We start from the raw sequence: 23,086 nt of genomic DNA on the forward strand, positions 1-23,086 counted from the left end.
ATCAAGTGTATTTTGTGCTCTGAAGGAAAGCAGTGAGGCCTCTGGGAGGATAACTGAGGGGCCCTAATTTGGGGGTTGGGATGGGGTGTTGTCAAGGAACCCCCTTATGTGAAGTACCTTTCCTTTTAGACTTCATTGTGGGGTCCCATGCACATGCTGAGGCGTGTGAAGCGTGTCTGAAGCTCCACGAGTGTCCCTGTGTTAGTACACGCGGTGGCCCAGTGCCCCAGGGGCTCCCTCATGCCTCTTCCACGTCAACACTCCCCCCCTCCCACACATCGACTCCCACCAGCGCGGATTGCATTTCTCTGTTTCGAACTTCATATAAATGGAATCGTATAGTATATTGGTTTTTGTGTCTGGCTCCCTTCACCCAGCATGTTCTAGAGATTTGTCCATGCTCTTGGGGGCATCAGAGTTTGTTTCTTTTTATCGCTGAGTAAATCCAGCCTGTTGTGTGAATGTACCACAGTTTATTTATCCATTCACCGGTTGATGGATATTTGGGTTGTTTCCACTTTGGTACTTTTGCAGATCATGCTGTAATGAAATTTGCTCTTAGGTCTTTGTATTGACATACGCTTCCATTTCCCTCCGGTAGATTCCTAGAAGTGCTAGGTCATATGGGAAGTGCAAGTTTAATTTTATATGAAACTTCTAAACATTTTCCAAAGTGGCAGCACAATTTTGCATCCCCATCAGCAGTGAATGAGTCTTTTTTCTTTCCAGCCCTTCTAGTGGATGTATACTGGTATCTCAAATCTTGGCTTTAATTTGCATTTCCCTTATGACTCATGAGGTTAAGTACCTTTTCATGTGTTTATTGGCCATTGGGATTGACTCTTTTTTCAAATGTTTGCCATTTTTATTGAGTTGTCTGTCCTTTCCTTATTGATTTATAAAAGTTTTTATACCTGAATGTACTTCAGCACACTTGAATGCACTTTCTTTGTATCATACATACGACCTCCTGCTCTGTGGTTGTCTTTTTTTGCTTTTTTTTTTTGCGGTACGCAGGCCTCTCACTGTTGTGGCCTCTCCCGTTGCAGAGCGCAGGCTCAGTGGCCATGGCTCACGGGCCCAGATGCTCCGTGGCATGTGGGATCCTCCCGGACCGGGGCACGAACCCGTGTCCCCTGCATCTGCAGGCGGACTTTCAACCACTGCGCCACCAGGGAAGCCCCCTAAGTTCTTTTTTAAAAATATTTTATTTACTAGTTTATTTATTTATTTGGTTGCACCCGGTCTTAGTTGTGGCTCACGGGCTCCTTAGTTGCGGCTCGTGGGCTCCTTAGTTGCAGCATGCGAACTTTCAGTTGTGGCATGCATGCGGGATCTAGTTCCCTGACAAGGGATCGAACCCGGGCCCCCTGCATTGGGAGCGCAGAGTCTTAACCACTGCGCCACCAGGGAAGTCCCATGAACCTAAGTTCTTAACTTTAATGAAGTCCAGTTTATCGGTTGCTTTCCTGTATGGTTAGTGCTTTTTGTGTCCCATTTAAAGAATCTTTGCCTACCCAGGGTCATGAAGATCTTTCTTGTCTTTTCTTTTTTTTTTTTTTTGCCTGCGTTGGGTCTTTGTTGCTGCACGCAGGCTTTCTCTAGTTGCAGCAAGTGGGGGCTACTTTTTGTTGTGGGGCGCGGGCTTCTCATTGTGGTGGCTTCTCTTGTTGTGGAGCACGGGCTCTAAGTGTGCAGGCTTCATTAGTTGTGGCACGTGGGCTCAGTAGTTGTGGCGCACGGGCTTAGTTGCTCCATGGTGTGTGGGATCTTCCCAGACCAGGGCTTGAACCCATGTCCCCTGCATCAGCAGGCAGATTCTTTTCTTCTTTTCTATTTTTGGCTGCATCGGGTCTTAGTAGCAGCATGCGGGATCTTCGTTGAGGTGTGTGGGATCTTTTGTTATGGCACACGGGCTTCTCTCTAGTTGTGGCCTGAGGGCTCCAGGGCACGTGGGCTCAGTAGTTGTGGCACTTGGGCTTAGTTAGTTGCCCCGTGGCATGTGGGATCTTAGTTCCCCAACCAGGAATCGAACCCGCATCCCCTGCATTGGAAGGCAGATTCTTCACCACTGGACCACCAGGGAAGTCCCGGCAGGCAGATTCTTAACCACTGCACCACCAGACACATCCCTTGTCTTTTCTTCTAGAAGCTTTATTGTTTGGGCTGAGTCATATTGATGGGCCTTCACAAGATCCATCCTGAATTAGTTTTTGTGTATGGCGTGAGGTAGGGGTCACACTTCTTCCACTTCTGGCACTACATGCTGATGTGACTCTCTTTTTCCTATTGGATTGCATGCAATGCTACTTTCATCCTAAATCTAGTGTCTATCTGTGTGCTTCTGGACCCTCCTTCTGTTCCACTGGCCTATGTGTCTATTCTTATGTTAACACCACACTCTCTTAATCACTAAAGTTTAACAGTGAGTCTTGCGGAGGTGACTTTTCTTTTTTTTGGCTGCACCACACAACTTATGCGATCTTAGTTCCCCAACCAGGGATTGAACCTGTGCCCTCAGCAGTGAAAGCACGGAGTCCTAACCACTGGACCACCAGGGAATTCCCACTGAGGTGGTGACTTCTGAACTGAGATCTTAATACTGAGATAAGAACCTCTGGGCAGCAGGAACAGCATAGGCAAAGGTGCTGAGATGGGAAGGCATTTTGTATGTTTTTTTAAAAAATGTATTTATTTTTATTTATTTATGTATTTATTTGTTTGCGCCGGGTCTTAGTTGTGGCAGGCAGGCTCCTTAGTTGCGGCTCGCTGGTTCCTTAGTTGTGGCACGCGAACTCTTAGTTGCAGCATGCATGTGGGATTTAGTTCCCTGACCAGGGATTGAACTTGGGCCCCTTGCATTGGGAGCACGGAGTTTTAACCACTGCACCACCAGGGAAGTCCCCAGCGTTTTGCATATTTTTAAGAAAGAAAAACAGAAGTGTGTTGGGAGCACAGATGGGGAAGATGGGGCGTGCGGGAGGATGTGCGGGTAGAGGGTCCTGTGAGGAGTCAGTATTTTATCCCAAGTGTAACACGAAGCCTTTGGAAAAACGCAAGTGCAGATAAAAACTTTACTCATTTTTAAAATGTCTCAAGGCTCCGACACCATGAAAGGCAAATAACGTCCCAGACACATGATCTTATCTGCATGATAAGGTGGGGTTCCCTATAAAACTTTAAAAACAACTGCTGCTGCTTAAAATAAACCATCTTGGAAAACCTAGTGTCAGGAGTCGGATGGACCCAGGTTCAAACAATGAATTAGCTTCTTTCTCAGCTCTGGGGCCTTAGGCAAGTGACATCACCTCTCTGGGCCTCAGTTTCCTCCTCTGTACAGTGGAGCTACTCAGAGTTCGCACCTTGTGTGGCTGTTGTGATAACTGGGAGGGCACATCTGCTGAGCGCCTGGCGCAGGGGAGGCTCACTGTTACTGGCCCGCCTTGTTATTTTGGTTGCCATGGTAGTGAAATGATTTGGGGGCTAAGGATGCAGATTTACTTCTAGTGCTGGTTTGGGCCCTCATTGCCCAGCTGGGATGCATGATCAAGGCTCCTGTTCTTTGGGAACCCTGAGGGTGGGCCCTGGTCAGAGTCCTCAGGGCTCAGAAGTGGTGTCTGGCCTTGGAGAAACGGGACCCGGAGGGGCAGCTGGGTCCCTGAGGCTCGCCCCTCCCTCCAGGCCGCCTGGACCTCTGCCATAGGCTTGGTGGTCGCTGTGTGACCTGGGGTGTCCCCCACCAAGTGAGCAGCCCTGGTGGGGCCTCTCCTGTCCCCTCCACAGAGTGCCTGTCCCCTCCACAGAGTGCCTCTCCTGTCCCCTCCACAGAGCAGGCCCCGGCTCCGTCAGCTTCTGACAGCTTCCCTTTGTGCTTGCAACAGTCTGGGGCTCTTCCTGAATGTTTCCTGGAGTGACTTGGAGCCTCCAGTCTCTGGGCCAAGGATACCTAGACTAGAAGTCCTGAGTGTGCCTGCCTGGAGGGTAGCCTTGACCTCCAACCTCTGACCCTGGAGTTGTCTATGGGAGCAGCTTTAAACATAGGCAAAGGAAGGTTTGACAGCCAGGGCTTGAGCTCTGGGTTCATACCCGAGCTCTGTCACTTGAACGGTACTCAGCACCTGTTTGGAGAAGCCCTTGCTGCCCAGAGTGGGGAGAGGCTTGGAGGACGAGAACTGAGAGTGGGCAGCTGCCCAGGGATATCACTCGGGCCTCAGCCAAGCTAACGCCACCCAGAAGTCTGAGGCCAGGTGGCCAGCTGCTCATGGGTCAGCCTCACCTGGACTTGGGTCACAGCTCCGCCTCTGACCGGAACCTCTGACCTTGGGCCGGTCACTTCCCCACTTGGAGCCTCAGTCTAGTCATCTGTAAAGTAGGGGTGATAGCAGCAGCCAAGGGTCAAGGGTCACCGTGCGGGCTGTGGTGGGAGGGAGCTTGCCACGACAGGCGGAGTGTAAGCGGAGGCCACAGGCTGCTGCAGTGGGCGGCTGGAGGGCGGTTGGAGGAGACATGTGTGACTAGTTCCCAAAGTCTGAAGTCTGGTTTCAGTGGCATCACTGCAGATGGACGGGAGGTGGGGCAACCCTTCCTTGTACTACGCGCTGGCCCTCGGGGGAAGCTAGGGATTGCCTCGGCTGGGGGGTGGTCATCAAAGGTCCCTTGGCAAGAGGTGACATCTGGGATGAGCGCAGGTGCCGATCCTGGAAGATCTGGGTGAAGGAGTCCCAGGCTGAGGAAATGGCAAGTGCAAAGGCCCTGGAGTGAACACGAACCGGGAGACTTTGAGGAACAGCCGGGTGGCCAGGGGCTGGAGTAGAAGGAGGAAGGAGGGATGAGGTTGGAAAGGTGATGGGGCTGGATTATTTGGGGCCTTCTGGAGCATGGTGAGGATTTTAGGTTTTACACGAAGAGCAGTGGGAGCACTTGGAGGATTTAGGGCCAGAGGGGCTGGGACACCTATCCAGCAGCAGGAATGGGCTAGAGGAGCCCTCTGGGGCTGCTCTGGTCTTCTGGATTTTGGGAGAGTGTGGCTTGAGTCTTCTCCTAGAAGACCCTCTGGTCCCCATGTCCGCTTGTCCTGTGGCACCTCCCTCTCCTTGGGCATCTCTGAGCCCAGGCTGGGATGGGGGAACAGCACGTTTACTACCTTAAGTAGGCACCTACTGTGCGCCAGGCATTGCCCTAAACACTTGACTTCAAGTCCTTCCCATGAGGTCAAGCTTGTTGGCCCATTTGACAGATGAGAAAACCAAGGCTGGGAGAGGCAAAGAAACTCGCTCAGCATCATGCTGCTAAGGAGATCGGAGCCCCTGATCCAACAGGTCCCTGCTCCCAAGCCCCGAGCCACACTGTGAACGGCCTCCCTCCAGCCACGGGGTGCAGAGTAGTAGCTTCCAGCCGGCCAGGCCTGAGACGTACCATCCCACTCAGCAGTTAAAAACAAGAAAGTTGGGGCTTCCCTGGTGGCACAGTGGTTGAGAGTCTGCCTGCTGATGCAGGGGACACGGGTTCGTACCCCGGTCCGGGAAGATCCCACATGCCGCAGAGCGGCTGGGCCCGTGAGCCATGGCCTCGGAGCCTGCGTGTCCAGAGCCTGTGCTCCGCAGTGGGAGAGGCCGCAACAGTGAGAGGCCCGCATACCGCAAAAAAAACCAAAAAAACCCCAGAAAAGCAAGAAAGTTGGATTGGTTGCCAATAGTTAAAAACCATAAAATGGAAAGATTTCATATAAGAACCCAGTTTCTGGTTTCTCTTATAAATTGGTGGACTTGGAAGTGCTGGGCCAGGATCACTTGACGTGCATCCCAGCCTGGCCCCTGTGGAGGGAGAGCCTGACTGGGAGGTCAGGGGGTTGTCCCAGGGTCAGGGAGAGATCACAGGACCAGCCACCAGGCCCGGGGTGGCTGGCCTTAGGGCAGAGCTTTGCCGGGAGCTGGGGGTCCATTTTCAAATGGAGCACATCTGGGCTGGCCATGGCCTTGGGGCCAGCCCTTTGCTCTTTTGGGCCTCAGTTTCCCCACATGTCCAAGCCTGGTTTGGCTGAGATGGTCTCAAAGCCCTGCCAGCCCTACTGGGTCCGGGGGCTGAGCCTCAGCTTCTCTCATCTTTAAAGTGGGGGTAATGATGAAATTCTAGTAGCTGTTGTTGAAAAAATGCCTTTTTAGCCAGCATCTGTTTGGCACTTGTTACATACTAGGCACTTTACTGCCTTGGCTTCATTTAATCCTCACAGCAGCCCTGTGAGGGTGCTGTTGTGATTACCCCCATATCACAGATGGGGAAATTGAGTCTAAGAGAAGGTAGGTGACTTGCCCAAGGTCATATAGCTCTGAGCAGCTGAGATGGGGTTGGGACCCAGGTATTCGGGCTGCACCTGGTGCCTAGCAGGTCTCCAGAAGGATTTATTATCATGGGTAGTGGTGCTGGTGGTGTTTAGCCAGTGGCCCTACCTGGGAGTGGGGTGGGGGTGTGCGTCTGTTTTGAGTTCTCAGACCAGGAAAGGCTCCTTTTGGCCATCTTGTCTAGTGCCACCAAAGATGGGGACACTGAGGCCCAGAGGGGGCTGGCCAGTGCCCCTCTCACCCAGCATGTAAGACTTGGTGGACCCAGTGTGCTCTGCCCTTGGTCTCTGCTGCTCAGCCCAGAGAAGAGGTAGAGGAAGGAGGGGGGGACTCACAGGGGATTCAGCCCACATCCCTGAGCTCCCCTCCTGCATCACAGGCCTCTAGTACCCCCAGGAAGAAGTGGTCTGGTTGGCAGTGGCTGGACCTGCTGGTCCTAGGGAGAGCCTGACCTAGGCTGACCTAGGCCGGGGGCCAGTCGGGCAATATGGTTCAGAGCTGTTCCCCCTCTGCTCCTTCTGAGCTGTCCTTGGGCAAGTGACTGGGCCTCAGTTTCCTCATCTGTAAAATGGGGGTGGTCCCAGTGCCTGCACGTGTAAGGGAGGCTGTGGATACAGTATATGCTGACTGGGTAGGTGAGGGGCCTGGGTATGAGTGTGGCCGGGCAGCCTGTGGGCAGTAGGTGCTCCCGGCAGCCCGGCTGATGAAGGGGCTGAGTGTCCTGAGCACTGACCGTGGGCGAGGGCGATGCCGAATTAGCCCCCTCAACGCTCCCCTGACTCTGCAAAGTAGGCATGGCCACTGTGCCTGCCTCACAGATGAGGACACTGAGGCTCTGAGACACAGAAGGAGACACTGCTGGACCCTGGGGGCCCGAGCCTGGAGCCCGTGCCCCAAGTGTGGGAAAGAGGAAGCAGAAAGAAAGGGACGTCCGCCGGGGGGCCTGGCGGTTTCCTCTCGGAGGCAGGAGCGTGAGGAGGAAGAGGAGTGCTGGGCAGGAAGCGGCCGGGCGGGCGGGCGGGGCAGCCTCCTGGGGCCCGGACAGAGCTGGGCCTGAGTCCTGCCTCTGCCCCTTCTGAGCTGTGTGACCTTGGGAAAGGCACTTCACCCTCTCTGTGCCTCATTTTCCTCAAGTAAAAAGAGCTGAGTGACGGCACCCACATCAGGGCAATGGTGAACTAGCTGCTGTCCGCATGGTGCCGGGTGCCGGGAGCCGTGCCCGGCGCAGGTGGTCTCAGCAAATCTTAGCTGCTGTGGGTTTTTTTTGTTTTTTTTGGCTGAGCGGCATGTGGGATCTTAGTTCCCCGACCAGGGAGCGAACCCGTGCCCCCTGCAGTGGAAGCGCAGAGTCCTAACCATTGGACCTCCAGGGAAGTCCCATGTAGTTGTTGTTATTTTTATTAGTCATTTTCAGCATGATGGGCACTACATTTGACACATCCCATGCAATTACCACAAACCCTGGGAGGCGGGAACAGTGATGAAGGCATCTTATAGATGAGGAAACAGGCACAGAAAGGTAGAGAGACCTGCCCAAGGCCACACAGCTGGGAGATGGAAGAGCAGGAATGGAGGCCGGTGTGGGCCTGCCAAGGCCAGGGGGTGTGTTTAGCCCCCGAGCAGCCAGAGAAACCGCCCAACTTCTGCCTACAGCCCGGTAGATCTTCGGGGGCTGGCGAGAGCCCTGATGTCCCAGGGGGAGACAGGTGCGTCAGAGGCCAGTGGCTCCCCGATCCCATCCTCTCCCAGGGGGACCAGGGGCTGAAGGCTCCCAGGGTGAGAGTGGGGTTTCAGTCCTCACTCTGCCCAGGGCTGCTTAGTGACCCAGGTTGGTCCCTGCCCCTCTCTGAGCTGTGAAATGGGCAACCAGGGGGCTTGATCCGGGCTTTCCAGGGCTAGTGGGGGGAGGGAGGAAGGGGTGGTGGTGGGCAGGGCTCCCGTGGCTCCTGTGGGGCCCCCAGCCGCGCACACACAGCCGCCCCATCTGCCCCTTATTGGGCTTTCGTGTAAGGTCGTGTTTTGAAAAGTACTTTGCTGCTTAGAAGAAACCCCCAACCATGCTGAAACCACGGGCAGATGATATCGGCGTGCTTCCTTTCAGCTCAAATTCTGTGAATCCAGAGACTGGAAGGTGCCCCCGAATCCAACAGGGGGAGGGTGGCGAACGACAGTCATTTATCATCACACCCTGCCCCCCGCCCCCCCCCGGAGCCTCTGGGGGCTGCTTCCACCCCACGCCCTTGCTCCTTGGGGCCTGTTAGCTGTCGCCAGCTTCTTGGAAGTTGCTTTTCTGTTTTCCTTTGTTTGGGGGACTGGGTGTTGGGACACACAGCTGCAGAGTCTGGGCCATGGGCTTGGCGGCCGGGGAGAAGGGCAGATGGACAGGTTTGGGTTCAGATCTTGGCTCTTGTGTCCTTATTACGTGGCTTTGGGCTGAGAACTCAGCCTGTCTCAGCCTCAGTTTCCCATTCTGGAAAGTGGAATGTCAGTACTGGCCTTGCTGGGTGATTGAGTCGAAAATAGGCTCTGGGAGGGCCTGACACGATGTGTTTCCTCCCTGAGAGGCAGAAGAAGGGGCTTGCTGCGTGGGAAGTCACCAGACCCCAGGGGTGGGTCCCCAGATGCCCTCCCTGGGATGGGCAACAACCTAGCCAGCTCTCCCGGTAGCCTGGACTGGGCACCAGCCGCCGGCGGGCTGCCAGGCGGGCCCGCTGGAAATCCCCCACCCACTCCTTTGCGAATATGGAAAAGGAAAGCAAAAGGCACAAGCAGAGGTCTGCGCTCAGAGCGCTGGCCCCCCCGGGGGTGGAGGCGGAGGTAGCTTCCTTCCCCAAGGCTGGAGGGGCCGCCTCAGCTTCCTTTTTGGGGCCCCACACCCTTTTTTCCTCTCTCCCCTCTGGGCTGGGGAAGAGGCCACTGTTTTCCTCAGGCCGTGGACCCCGCTGACCGCTCAGCCTCTGGCACCAGCGGGTGATGGCGTACGGGGGAGGGGGCCCATCAAGGCGGCACCTGGCCTCTGGGTTCTCCCTCACCGTGGCTGACCCTCCCCTCCTGGGCCTGACCTGAATCCTGACTGCGGCCCAGTCTGAAGTCCGTGGCGCAGCAGAGAGAGAAACCTCTCTCCAGGGAACCGTCTGGAATGGGAGGCCCCGCTGTGTCTCTTTTCAAATCTTCGTGTAATCTAGGAAACTGTCTACCTTACCGAGGGCCTCCACGTTTGAGTTCCTAGTGTTTCTGGTTTTGATTTTTCAATTAATAAAGCTCATGGCAGAAATTATGGAACAGTAACTGAAAAACCACCCACAATCCTACTACGCAGAGAGAACGAGCATTTCCATTTCACTTAGACGTCTTTGTAATTTTCTGTCTTGTATTTCTTTCTCTAGCTTTTCCCCCAAATTGCAATTCCGTCCACATTCACTAATTCTTCACTCAGCAGTTTAGCTAGGGAGCCCCCTCTGTGTGCCAGGTATGTTGGAAACATAGGCAGAAACTTTTGGACAAAACCCCCAGCCCTTGTGGGACTGACACTCATCCTACCTTTTTGTTACCTGCTTTTTTGTCACTTAACATGTCTTGAACATTTTTCTGTTCTCTTAAATATTTTTCAAGAATGTCTTAAAAATAAATACTGGCTGCACGATATTTCATTTACACAGATAGGCCATGATATATTTATCTATGCTTATCTAGACTCCTATTTCAATCACTTCTAATTTTTTTTGCTCAACTGGACAACCTTGTGACAAACATGTTGTACGTAAATCTTGCTGCCCATCTCTGATTATTTCCTTAGAAGCATATTCCTAGAAGGGAAGTGCTGGGTGGAAGGCTTTGTGAGCACTTCTCATGTTTTCTCTTTTTCTCAAAGCTTTATTGAGATATACTTTACAAATTATAAAATTAACTCGTTTAAAGGGTACAGTGATTTTTGGTATATTTACAGGGCTGTACAACTATCTCCACGATTTAATTTTAGACCACTTTCATCGTCTCAAAGAGACCTTGTGCTCATCAGCAGTCACTCCGCGTTCCTCCTCTCCCCACCCCCAGGCAACCACTAATCTATCAATACTTTCTGTCTCTCTAGATTTGCCTACTTTGTTCTTTTCATATAAATGGAATCAGACAATATGTGGTCTTTTGCGACTGTCTTCTTTCACTCAGCATCACATGTTCAAGGTTCGTCCGTGTTGTAGCTTGTGTCAGTATTTTGTTCCTTTTTATTGGAAATAATATTCCATTGTATGAATAGATCACATTTTGTTTATCCATTCCTCAGTGATGGACATTAGGTTGTTTCCACTTTTGGGCGATTGTGAATAGTGCTGCCACGAACATTCGTGAATAAGTTTTTGTGTGGACATACGTTTTCATTTTTCCCTGGGTATATACCTTAGGAGTGGAATTGCTGGATCATATGGTAACTCTACGTTTAACATTTTGAGGAGCTGCCAAACTGTTTTCCAGAGTACCGCACCATTTTATATTCCCATCAGTAATGTATGAGGGTTCCAGTTTCTCCACATGCTCACCAACACTTGTTTTTCTTATTTTATTATTTATTTGGCTACGTCGGATCTTAGTTGCAGCATGTGGGATCTTTCATCACGGCACGCGGGCTTCTCTTTAGTTGTGGCGTGTGGGCTCTAGAGCACGCAGGCTTAGTTGCCCCGCGGCATGTAGGATCTTAGTTCCTTGACCAGGGATCAAACCCGCACCCCCTGCATTGGAAGGTGGATTCTTAACCACTGGACCACCAGGGAAGTCCCACCAACACTTGTTACTATCTATCTTTTTGATTGTAGCCACCCTAGCAGGTGTGAATAGCTTTGATTTATGTTTCCCTGATGGCTAATGATGTTGAGCATCTTTTCATGTGCTCACTAGCTATTTCTAATGCTTCTGATATATCCTTTCCAAATAGTCTTCTAGGAAGGTTACACCCATCTATTCTTCAAATAGTGGTGCAAACACTGGCTATTATTTTAAAAACCTTTGCCAACTTCTAGGTGAAGTGGTTATCTTGTCCTTTCTGCTTATGAATGGAACGAACCATTTTTCTTTTTTAAAAACAATGAGATATAATTCACATAACATAAAATTCACCATGTTAAAGTGCAATTCGTTGTTTTTAGTATACTCACTGTGTGTGCAACCATCACCTCTATCCAATTCCAGAACATTTCCATCACCTCAGAAAGAAACCCAGTATCTGTTAGCATCGGTCCCCATTCCCATCCCCGTCCCCTCAGCCTCTGGCAACCACTAATCCTACTTTCTGTCTCTGTGGATTTTGACTCTTTCTCCAGTGTTTCTTGGTCATAGACATTTTCTGTGACTTACAGGCCATTAACTCTGTGTGCTCCTCTCCTGCACTGCCTGCCTCTTTCCTGTTGACTTGCAGCAGCTCTTTACACTGACATTAGTGCTCTGTCACACGTTGCAAATATTTCCCTAGTTTGCCATTTGGCTTTTCGACTGGTCCTGAGTTTCTTGGCCTATGGAGGTTTCTAAGTCTGGGCAGTGAAATACAGTGATCTTTTCCTTTATGATTTTGTTCTTTGCTTTTTCTGCTTAGAAAGGCCTCCCTGACCCTGGGATCAGATAATTATTTAGGTTCTTCTATTCCAGTTTTGTCTTGGTTTTATTTTTCACATTTAGTTATTTAATCCAGCCAGCTTTTATTCTTTGTGGCTGGTACAGTTTCCTGTTGTTTTTTGGTGTCAGTGAGATGCTGTGTGTCAAGGCACATCACTAAACGTGGGCTAAGGATAATGACAACAGCTCACGGCAGATTGAGCTTGGAAGGGTGGAGATTCCTGGGCTCTCGCCCTGGTTTCCCTGTCAGCTCAGCCCAAGGCTCTGCTCAGCCGACTCTGAGCCTCCCTGGCATCCCTGAAGCCCCTTGAGCCCCAGAGGCCCTCGCTTTCACCTCTTCTTCTGAATCATCATTCTTCGAAGGCAGGCGGTGGCCACCATCGGGGCTTTTAGGGATCTTGGTGGTGACGAGACCCCCCTCCCTCCGGTGCACTCCCCTACCGGAGGCCGGTGACAGAGGTTATCTGTTGTTTCTTAACCACATCTTTTTCCACTCTCCCCAGGCGTGGAACAGACACGGGGCCCAGGGTGCAGCTGAGGGCTGTGCTGCAGGGGCAAGGGGCTTCCCCCACTGGGCTGGCTCCACAGAGAGGCCGGGAGGTGGGCCCGCCGCAAAAGGCCCTGGGGGGCCGGCCAGCTCCAGGACCCCTGGCCCTGTGAGACTCAGGTGCTCCTCTGCTTTCCCGTCGAGAGCACTGAGCACACCCTCCCGTGCAGCAGGAGAGCCCAGGGAGCAGTGCCAGGTTCGGGGCCGGTGTGCCCCCTCCTGCTCGGGGCCTGGGCACGTGGCAAGGAGCCATGAATTCCTGTCTTGGGGGCTGACCACAGCCCGGTACGCGAGGCCTGGGGTGTCCTGGCACCGAGGTAGCCGGAGCAGCACTACGAGAGGAAGGCGTAGCCCGCATGAAGGTGGATGGGGACAGGGTGCACGGGCCTTGCAGCTCTTCGGCCACGCGGGGCAGGGAGGATTCCTGGCGCGATACTGGGAGCAGGATGCGGTCGCCCAAGGCGTGGGCTGGTGGCAGCTGCTTTGCAGCCGGCGGGGGGCTGGGGTGGGGGTGGGGTTCTGGCTGGGCCCCGACCCTGCTCCGGACCCACGGTCGGCCCAGGCCCAAGTGCCAGTCAGCGCTCCCAGACAGAGACACCGCTCTGTCCTCAAGACCGACTCAGGCAGGGCGACGGGTAACTGACTGAAGGGGAGCTGATGGAGGCTGGCTGCTGAGCAGCTCCAGGCCCTGGAAAGTGGTTGATCCTAATTTGCCAAAGGTCTTGGCCCGGAGTGGTGCCCCGCGTGGAGGAAAGGTGTAGCGGGGAGAGGCCTAGGAGGTGTGGACAAGTGGCCTGGCTAGTGAGGGTGGTGGCACTGGCTCCTCTGTTCCCGCCTCTGCAAGGCCCCATCCCAGGACACGCCTCCCCAGGCCGGGCCATGTGGCCTGGACCACTGTCACCCCGAGGGGGGAGGCGAGGTCAGCTAGCGAAGGTGCCGGGGGGTCCGTAAGCTCCTTGGTTTGCCAGTTCATCCACGCCTGTGACGGGGTGCAGGGAGTGGGACTTCCAGGTGTGGTGCCTCTTAAGCCACGGACCCCCCCACCCAGCCGGCCTCAGAGCGGAAGTGCCTGCCCGTCTTCACAGCGGGGTCATCCACACTCAACCACTCGGCGTGAACTAGGACACCCGCGTCTCAGGAGGGGTTTGAGTGGCTGTCAGGGGGTCCCAGACTGGTTGTGTGTGTGTGGGTTCGGGGCTGTCTCTCTCTATGGGGGTTCTCTGTCTCTGGGAGTTTGTCTCTGAGGGGATGGTTGCTCCAGCATCTGAGAGGGGCTTTGTGTCCCAGTCTCTGTGATTGTGTGTGTGGGGGGGTGGTCGCCATCTCTCTCAGAAGGGGCTTTGTGTCTGTGTCACTGAGAGTCTGTCTTTCGGACATGTCGGGGCGGGGGGACTTTTACAGGCTTGACGGGGAGCTCACTGCAGGTGGGGTTCAGACGAGCCCCCAGCCGCTGTCTGTTTCAGCATCTCTGGCTGGTTACCCCTCCTACAGGGCCTCTCTGGGTCCGATAGTGGGGGCGCAGGCCCCCACCCTCAGGCTTGGTCGCTCAGGGTGGGATCTGGGGCTGCCACCCAGAGGAGGGAGGCGAAATGTTGTGGACTCCGAGCAGGGTGGTTATGCTTGGGGGATGTCTCACCATGTCAGTGTCGGCTCTGGAGAAGCTCTGCTTCTGGCACTGGCGGGCTCTCACTTGCCAGAAAGGGGAAACTGACTTGATCCATGTGGCTTTTAAGGAAGCTTCTCCCATCCCTTTCCTGCTCCCCCGCGGGGAGAGGGAGCTTGAGGCAACAGGGAGCAGACCAAGGGGGAGACCTGGGAGACTCCTGTGTACTCAGGGCGACAGGCAGGTTCACGTACAGAAGCCCTGAGGTTGCACTCCAACATCACCCCCATTTTACAGATGAGAAAACAAAAGCACAGCGAAGTGAAGTGATTTGCTCAGGCTCACGCGGAGAAAAAGCGGCTGAAGCAGGCACTCGAAGGGCCTGTGTGTGTGTTGCGGGGCTCTGGTTGGGGGCAGAGGAAGGAAGTGACCTGGGGCCTGTAGTTCCAACATTTGTTCAGCCCCTGGAACGGGCTCATTGCCTTCGCTTTGCCCCCTAGGGAGCCGGGGAACAAGGGGGTGAGATAACTCACCACACCCCCTGCATCTGCCCCTGCTCCCGAGACATGAGGGCTGGGGCCCCAGGCACTTAGCAGCTACTCACCCATCCATCTGACAAACCCTTTCCAAGTACCTCCTCTGGGCTGGACCCAGTGCTGGGCCCCAGCTGGGAACAAGGCCTGGTGCCCTGTCCCCACCCCCCGAGGAACTCCCAGGCAGGCGGTGGGGGCAGCTGCACCTTCAGGAAATTATGGCCAGGGCTGATAAGCCCCGTGACGAGGGAGAGGCACAGGAATCGCACTGACCACGACTTGGTGATCAGAGAAGGCTCCCTGGAGGAGGGGAGGTTCTCTCTGCTGAGACCCGCAGTTTGGGTCAGGCCTGGTGGTGGGAGAGAACATGAGCTGGGAGGAATGGGCTGGATGGGGGTGGGTGGTGTGGGCTCTGGGGCTGGGCAGACGAGGGTCCGAGCCCCAGCTCTTCTTGGCTTCTTTCTCCGTGGCCGGGGACAAATGATTTTGCCTCTCAGGGTCCCCGTTCTTCCATCTGTAACACGAGCCTGATGTGTTCCGTGAGGTGTCCAGAGCCTTCCTCTCAGCCAGTCCTCTCCCCTGGCCGGCTCGAGCCCCTGGAGGCCCAACCTCGCGTCCTCCGTCCTCGCCCCGATCACCCTGCTTTGACGTATCCCTGCCACTCCTCCAGAGCCCTCATGGCGATGGGCGGTCTGCAGTGGGGGCCATATCCTGGGCCCTACTTATTATCCCCAGCACTCACAATACTTGGCGAACAAGGGGCCTGTGATGAATATCTGTATAGGAATGAAGTGAGCATCTACAACCTACCAGGCACCGTGGTCGGTACCGGGGATGCCACAAGAACAAGTCCCCACAGAGAGCATTTCACAGGTTGACAAGTGCAGTGAAGGAAGTAAAGGGGTTCTGTGATGGTGACTCTGTATTTAGACACCTGGTCAGGGAGGGCCTTCCTGAGGAGGTGACCCTTGAGCTGAGACCTGAATCCGAGAGGAGCCCGATTTGTGAAAATGTGGGCAAACTGCCTTTCAGACAGAGGGAACAGCAGGCACAAAGGCCCCAAGGTGGGAGTGTGCTTGCTACATCGCAGGAACAGTGGAGGCCAGTGTGGCTGGATCGGAGTGAGAGGAACAGTAGATGAGATTGAGGAGGTAACAACAACAAGGTCATGCAGCGTCTCATGGGCCACGGCGAGGACCAGCAAGATGGGGCCCACAGGAGAGTTGTGAGCAGAGGAGAGGGATGGGAAGTAGCTGGATTCTGGATGTGTCTGGGAGTAGCAATGGCGGGACTGATGGACAGCAACTCAGTTTTTCTTTTTTTTTTTTTTTTTTGCGGTACGCGGGTCTCTCACTGTTGTGGCCTCTCCTGTTGCGGAGCACAGGCTCCGGACGCGCAGGCTCAGCGGCCATGGCTCACGGGCCCAGCCGCTCCGTGGCATGTGGGATCTTCCCGGACCGGGGCACGAACCCGTGTCCCCTGCATCGGCAGGCGAACTCTCAACCTCTGCGCCACCAGGGAAGCCCAGCAACTCAGTTTTGATGCTGCTCATCTTGCAGGGGGTTCAGGGTGTCACCCTGTTTTCTGACACCTCACGCTTTGTGGGGGCTCCCTGTGAGCGCCCCCTTTGACCCCAGGCCAGCTGGTTCCAGAGCCCTTGCCCCAGCATCCACCATTCTGCCGCTGTGGGATGGACTGAGCCCTCCCTCCTCCAAGTCTCTTGTGCCTGGGGAAAGGGGGGCAGGGGAGGGAGGTGGGTGTGGCCCCCCTGCCCAGCCTTCCCCTCGGATGCCGTGGGTTCCAGACGTACCCAGGGCCCACGTTAAACACGGATCCCGGGCTGACTTCCAGAGGACCCGGGCCTGCTGGTTGTGCATCCTGTGTTGTGACCAGCCCCTCCAGGAGGTTCCCTTAGCCTTGGCTCCTCATTTGTCAAGTGGGGATAAAAACACCAGCCTCATGGGCTGTTGGGGGGGGTCATGGGAGGCGCCCACCACTGTTCTTCAGACAGGTGCCCCAGAGCAGGGTGGTCTCAAAGTATCACCATAGTCATGTCAAGGATTGCCCTCCACCCTGAAACAGTGACCTTCCTACTTCTTTGGTCCTGGCACCTCCGTTCCTCAATATGATGCTTTTTTCTTTGAAATTTGAATTTTCTGGAAATGGTGCTGGCCTGTGAATTCAGCAGTTCAAAGGGGTCCTGGATGGATAGCCCAGGCCCCAGTGCCTGGTACATAGTAGGTGTTCACTAAAGGGTGGTGTGAGGGGGTCTGTTAGTACCATTTCTAGCCACAGCAAACTCCCCTGCCAGCTTGTGGATTTGGCTGTACTTTCTGGTCTCTGGACGTTAGCTCTTGCTGTACCCTTAGCCTCCAGTGCCTTTTCCTCCACCTTCTCCACTTTGGAGAGTGCTCAGCAAACATTTAAAGCCGCTAACTCTATGCCCTGCAGAGGACACACAAAGATGGAAAGGGAGCAGGGAGGCTGCCTTGGGCTCATGGTCTTGTTGTGGAAAAATAGCTGTGAAAGCTGAAAGCTTCCTCAGGAGGGGCTGTTCGCTTCTGAGCAGATCAGGTATTCCTTCTGTTCACTTCTGAGCAGATCAGGTATTCCTAAGACTGCATTCCTAAGGCCCTGTGCTCATCCCCACCTTGTACCGTGTCCCCAGGGACCTTTCCATACCCTGCACACACTGTATTGCCAAATTCTCACGGAAGGTAGGGGCACTATTACCCCACCTTACAAAAGTGGAGACTGAGGCTAGGAGAGGTGAGTCACTTGTCCATGGAAGATGAGGCAGAGCTGGGACTCAAAGCCAGGACTGTCTAATTCCCAAAAACCAGGATGGCAATGTTGCTTGCGGTGGTTGTGCAGACCCCAGAGAGGCTTCTGAGCAGGACACAGGGTGGCCAAAGTCTGGGGAACACATGGGTTCAGGTTTCTCTGCTTCAGGTCTTCTCAGAGCCTTTAATGTACTACTGTGCACGTGATTCTCCATGCACAAGAGGCTGCCTTCTCTTGGGGAATCCCTCTTTGCACTGGCTGCCAGGAAGCTCAGAATCAAATTGGTGGCAAGTGAAACTCTGGTCTGTGTTCTAGCAGTTGTCTCCCTTCCCACTCTGAGTATCCCTATAACCCGACTAAAATTTTTGGAACAAGACAGAGTATTTTCTTTTTTTTTTTTTTAAGGTTGTTTTGATACAATCAGTAAGACATGATTAAGCCTTTCCCATAATGTTTTTTCGTCCATTTGTTCATTCATCCATACAGGCAGTATCGATTCTGGGCTGTGGCCTGGGTTTGGGGGACTCAGTTATCCATGACTGGGATCTAGAATTTCTTCTGGGCCTTTAAGTTTTCAGGCCCCCATCAAAGACTGCACTCTCATCCTCCTCCTCCTGGAGTCTGCTTACTGTTCCCACGCTACCAAAGAGAAAACTGAGGCTGCCAGTTAGTGCCACGCCCAAGATCCCAAAGGTAGTAAGTGGTGGAGCTAGGGCTCGTCTAACCTTGCCTCCAGGCCACGGGGATGCTACCTTGAGGGCATGAGGGCCATGGCAGAGGAGTGTGGCTTGGACCTAGACCTTCGGGCTGTATACTATGTCCTACTTCCTGTCCCATTGCTGCTCTTTATAGGACAGGAATGAGGGTCCCAAAACCCTGGGAGAGGCAAGACTTCTAAGGGGCTGGTGTGGCCTGGGGGATTCCAGATGGTGGTGGGAGGCCTCCCCTCAAGGCTTTCCCTTGAAGGATAAAGGCCCCTACAGTGGATGCAATAAGGCCATTGTGAGGGCTCGGCCTGCCATACCACGGGACCCTCCGTGCCAGGCCCTTTACTGCTTGGGTGTGAATTGGATGTTGTCTTCCCCTCCAGCCTCCCACGGAGGCAGCGGGTAAGAGCAGGGTCGGGCCCAACTAGCTGGCCTGCTTCTGCCCAAGTATTTAATGTGAGCGTCAGCTGCCCACCTCCACAGCTCCACCTTAGAATAAGCCGACGGACTCCCACAGCCTCAAGGTCCCGTGGGGACTGCCTCACTGCATGCCAGTCTCACTGTGCCTTTGTGCTTCCCCACCTCAGGGCCTTTGCCAGGGTCATCCTGGCACCTACCTGGGAAGCTCACTCACTGCCTTCCCACCCGCCTGTCCTGGCCCTTACCGTCCCCTGCCTGTTGGGTGTCTGTCTCCCTTCTCTGGGAGCGCTCACAGCTCTGTGATCCTGTGTGTATTTTGTTCCTGCTGGGGCACCGGCACCTCTGCCGGGGTCTTGTGGGTATGAATGGCCATGAGTACACGGCAGAGCGGGGTACAGCCCAGTACCCTGGAAGACTCTGGATGGGCCATCCCCGCCCCTGAGCACACAGGGAGTGGCAGCAGGTTTAGGGAAGGCAGGGCCTCCAGAGAAAGGCCAGGTCTGGTCCCAGTCATCCTCTCATCCCCTCCAGGCAGATTCGAGGCCCAAAAGGCCGCCCACCCCCGGCTCCCTGCCATGGGAGAAAGGAGTCCTTGGACAGTGGGAGCTTAGGAGGACCGGATGAACCCGTGGGCTAGGCAGAGCTGACCAAAACGCCCTCCAAAAGCATGAGAACAAACCTAGGGCCAGAATTTTGCTCTGTCTGTCTTATGTAGAAGCACATGGAACTTCCTGCCATGTCCACTGAACAGACTAATTGTCCTTTCAGGGATCACCCTACCCACCCTCTGGCACCTTCATGTCCTTGATCTCTTCAAACCCAGAAGCGCCTGAGTAGTTCACTGTGTGTTATATGCATAGTCACAGTGATATATACATTTTATTTTAGTATCAATTACATTCCATTACTCTCCCCTTTTATCCTACTTAGGGTATGTACGTAGGGAGGGAGGTTATAACTTCGTTGCAGGTAGAAAGGGAGCACATTACAAACAGGGTCTGTAAGGTTGAGAGAAAGCAGGTGTGTGCTCAGGGGAAGCTGTAGTCCTGTACGTGACACAGGAGCACTGTAATGCTGCCGTACTGCAGTCCTGTGACACGGGAGCACTGTAACGCAGCAGTCAACCCAAGCAGGCTTTTCCCATCTTGGCTGGCCCCAGCCTGGAAATTTAACAACAGCTGTTTATCAGGTATTTCTTTCACTTGCAATATATAGTTCACCCATCACCATACCAACCCTGTGAAAAGAGAGGGACTATTAAATATTTCCACCATACATACATATGACAAGACTAAGGCATGGAGGGCTGAGTTGCTTGTCCAAGGTTATACAAGAAGGGTAGGGTCAAGACTGAACCCTAGTGCCTAGAGGAATAAGAAAAATTAAAAAGCCTGGATAAAGTTAGCTCTAGAAATGCAAGCCCTACCGTGAGGACGGCGTCAGAGCCGGTCTGCAGCTTTGTCTTTACGCTTCCTAGCAGCCAGAGCAAACAAAGAGATGGATTACCACTGGAGGCACAGTGGCCACTGGAGCTAAGAACGAGCTCCCCAGGAGGGATGATGCAGGATGTGGCGGGTGACAGTCTACTACTGCCTGTACTGCAAACACTGGGATGGTCTGGTCATTTTGATCACCCAAGCACAGTGTGACTCTGAGGTGGGTCCAGAGAGCAGCTGCTGGCCTGGCTTGCTCTGCGTGGCAGGTGGAATAGAGGGTGTGTGAGAGGAGGGGAACCTGAAGCCCCAAGTGTTCCTGCGGCTGCGGTTCGGGCTCGGCTCTCTCCAGCAGAGCTCTGTTCCATCACATTGTTCAGTCAGAAAGGCACCCACTGGTCCATCCACACAGTGACCAGCGCTCACAAGTCCTGCTCTGGACTGTCCAGCTAGGGCTGTGGCCATAGGTGGGGATGTCTGTCCCTGTGCTCTCAATTGCCCCTCCAATCTGGGCAGAGCCCCTCGCATCTCCCCCACCAGGCAGCATGGTAGTTAGATGCACTGGCTCTGGTCCTTGGCAGGCTGGGGTTCAGCCCCCGGCTCAGCCTCTGGGGTTGTGTGAGCCTGGGCCACCATGAAGACACCAAAGAACCCGTGTCACGCTCAGCCAGCAGGCAGAGGGGAGCCAGGACGTCTGTGCGGCCAGGGTTGGCTGTGGGGGGAGGAGGGGAATGCTCTCTTCACTGCCTGTCAGGTCAGCGGTTCCTCAGCTGCTGGGGGTGAAGCTGGCATGGAGGGCCCCACTTCCAGAGTGAAACCAGGCTCTGCCAGTAATCTGGGCACTCACACTGGGGGCAGGGCCCAGGACCCAGAGCAGAACTGAAAGGGAGATGAGGCCTGTTACCCTCTCGGCCTGGCCCGCTTCCTCCCAGTGATGCTGAGGGCCTAGAGACAGTGGGGAGGCTGGGGGTCCAGGCAGGGCCGACTGCAAAAGCAAGAGAAGGAAGGAGCCCCGTTTTGCAGACGGGAAATAGAGACAGAGGGGCTGGCTGACAGTGAAAGCTGCTGGGAGAGCAGAGGCCCTGCTTCCCATGCGCTCCAGCGTGTCCAGTGCTTGTGTAGGTGCCAGGCGAGGCTCCCAGGCTGAGGAACTTGGTCGTGGGGGACATATAAGAACTTGAAGGGTGAAGATGCCCTGGCTAGTGCTGATCACTTAGGGCTGGGATTTACTAGCTGTGCAACCTCTCTGAGCTTGTTCCCAGAGCTGTTCTCCCCAGACTGCTGTGTCCAACAACCAGGGCAGGACTGGCAGCTCCAAGACCTTCTGGGAGTGGGCCTGGACCAGGAAGAGCCCCAGTTTGACCAACCCTCTCTTGCCAGGCTGCCCAGTCCTGGGGTCACCATCCTTCTATCAGAACCCTGGCACCTGTGTGTCTGGAGCATGCTTAAGCGTATGGCTTTAAGGACTGACTCTTGCACCACCTTTTGAAAAGTCAGCCCCTCATGGAGGTCAGGTCTGCCAAAGCCACTGTGCCTGGAACTCACCTTTGTTCCTGCCTCTTGTTTCCTCCTCCCCAGCTGGCACTGCCTTGGTGAGAGCTGTGGTATCTCCAGGTGCGCCTTGCTGTCTGTCTCCTGGCTCTTAGGAAAAGCTGCTGGAGGGAGGAGGGCCCAGTTGGGTCTCCTCTGTCCATTTCCCACATCTTGCTCCTTCCCCCACACTCTTATCTTCTTTTGGCCTCTGCTGGAAGCAGCCATCGATCATCTCATGACCCCAGAGAAACAATCTTACCAGTCTTATCACAGGAGGAAGTGGAGGAGATGGGGGCAGTGAAGGGGTGATCTCCTTTCTGAGAAAACGATGAGAGCTCCTGGGCCCCGGGAACAAGCATCTGCAGGGTCAGCCAGGTTCAGTCAGGACCCTTTTGCTGGCAAAAGGGTAGAGGGTCATCTCCCACCCACTCTGAGCCCCACGTGTGTTGAATGTCATGGGAGACTGCTGGGCCCCAGGTTTTGTGTGGGCTTCTGGCTGGCTGTAATTGAGGCCAGCCATGCCAGGCTTTGCCCCTTTGGGCACATTGGCAAAAGAGCCCCAAGAGCCCATAGCTAAGCTACTCTGCCAACCCCCTCCTTGCCCTAAGACTTGAAGGCAGGACAGATTAGCTAGGTGTGGGGCAAATGACTTTACTTCCAAGATTTGAGGTTCTTTTTAAGATGTGGTGATAGTATCTGCTTCCTAAGGCTGCGGAGGAGCGGAGCTAAAGGTATGATAAAGTCCTGGGCCCCCAGGCAGAGTCAGCCAGCACCATTAGAGGGAACTTGGGTTGGATACCCTCACGTCCACTCTCTGGGTTTACTGCGATGAGGTGGCCAGCAGCCACTGTGACTGGCAAGGGTAGGGGGTTGGGGGGTTTTGCTCCACCAGTGGGAAGAGAAACAGGTGTCAGCCAACAGACATGTCAGAGCTGGAATGTCCACAGGTCCAGGTGAAGCAGAGGTTGGCCCTTAGGCCACATCGGGTGCTGGGGAGCTCAGTGTGTGTGTGTGTGTGTGTGTGTGTGTGTGTGTTGGGGTCGGGGGAGCTGGTGCTGTGGCTACAGGCAGAGGGCCCTCTGCAGGCTCCTGCAAGGCAGAATGCTAGGACGCACTCCAGGCTTGGGGTGCCTGCTCAGCAGCACCACGAGCATGCACTCAGCAAGCTAGCCCCTGGGGAGGCCTGGGTGGGTGAAGGGCCATCAGAGACAGGCCTTGAATGTCTGCCTTGGTCTCCTAGAGTTCAAAGCCCAAGCTACAAGCAGCCTGCTCCAGCATCCAGGAGATTCGGCGATGCACACGTCTCGAGATGCCTGACAACCTCTACACCTTTGTGCTGAAGGTGAGTGACAGCTTTCCACACCTGGGAGGAATAGACACAGACCTCAGGGATCCCACCCAGCTCTCCCCTCCCTCCCTGCCAGGTGAAGGATCGGACAGACATCATCTTTGAGGTGGGAGATGAGCAGCAGCTGAACTCATGGATGGCCGAGCTCCGGGAGTGCGCAGGCCAAGGGTGAGACCCTAGGGCCCCACTCCTGGCACAGCTTTTACTGCTCCTCCTGACCTACCCAGATTCTTAACCCC

At 54.5% G+C, this 23,086-nt stretch overlaps 2 protein-coding genes across 35 annotated transcripts in view; one reads left to right on the forward strand and one right to left on the reverse strand.

Moving 5' to 3' along the window:
* The window catches only part of SH2B3 (SH2B adaptor protein 3), a 40,336-nt gene that overhangs the window by 12,043 nt on the left and 5,207 nt on the right, over nucleotides 1–23,086 (forward strand). For all 6 annotated transcript variants that reach the window (XM_033836896.2, XM_033836895.2, XM_033836893.2 and 3 more), the window contains exons 3-4: nucleotides 22,740–22,841; nucleotides 22,924–23,015. In XM_033836896.2, coding sequence (XP_033692787.1) covers nucleotides 22,740–22,841; nucleotides 22,924–23,015 — 194 coding nt within the window. The remainder of the gene's footprint in view (nucleotides 1–22,739; nucleotides 22,842–22,923; nucleotides 23,016–23,086) is intronic.
* The window catches only part of ATXN2 (ataxin 2), a 127,301-nt gene continuing 123,608 nt past the window's right edge, over nucleotides 19,394–23,086 (reverse strand). For 5 of the 29 annotated variants that reach the window (XR_012325138.1, XR_012325137.1, XR_012325136.1 and 2 more), the window contains 2 exons: nucleotides 19,960–22,862; nucleotides 19,394–19,770 (listed from right to left, as the gene is read on the reverse strand). The gene's annotated coding sequence lies outside the window, so the exon portion shown is untranslated. The remainder of the gene's footprint in view (nucleotides 19,771–19,959; nucleotides 22,863–23,086) is intronic. The other 24 variants (XR_012325131.1, XR_012325130.1, XR_012325142.1 and 21 more) reach the window with 19 other exon arrangements.

This window comes from Tursiops truncatus, chromosome 13 (genome assembly GCF_011762595.2).
Source record: "Tursiops truncatus isolate mTurTru1 chromosome 13, mTurTru1.mat.Y, whole genome shotgun sequence".
In the NCBI taxonomy this organism is placed as follows: Eukaryota; Metazoa; Chordata; class Mammalia; order Artiodactyla; family Delphinidae; genus Tursiops; species Tursiops truncatus.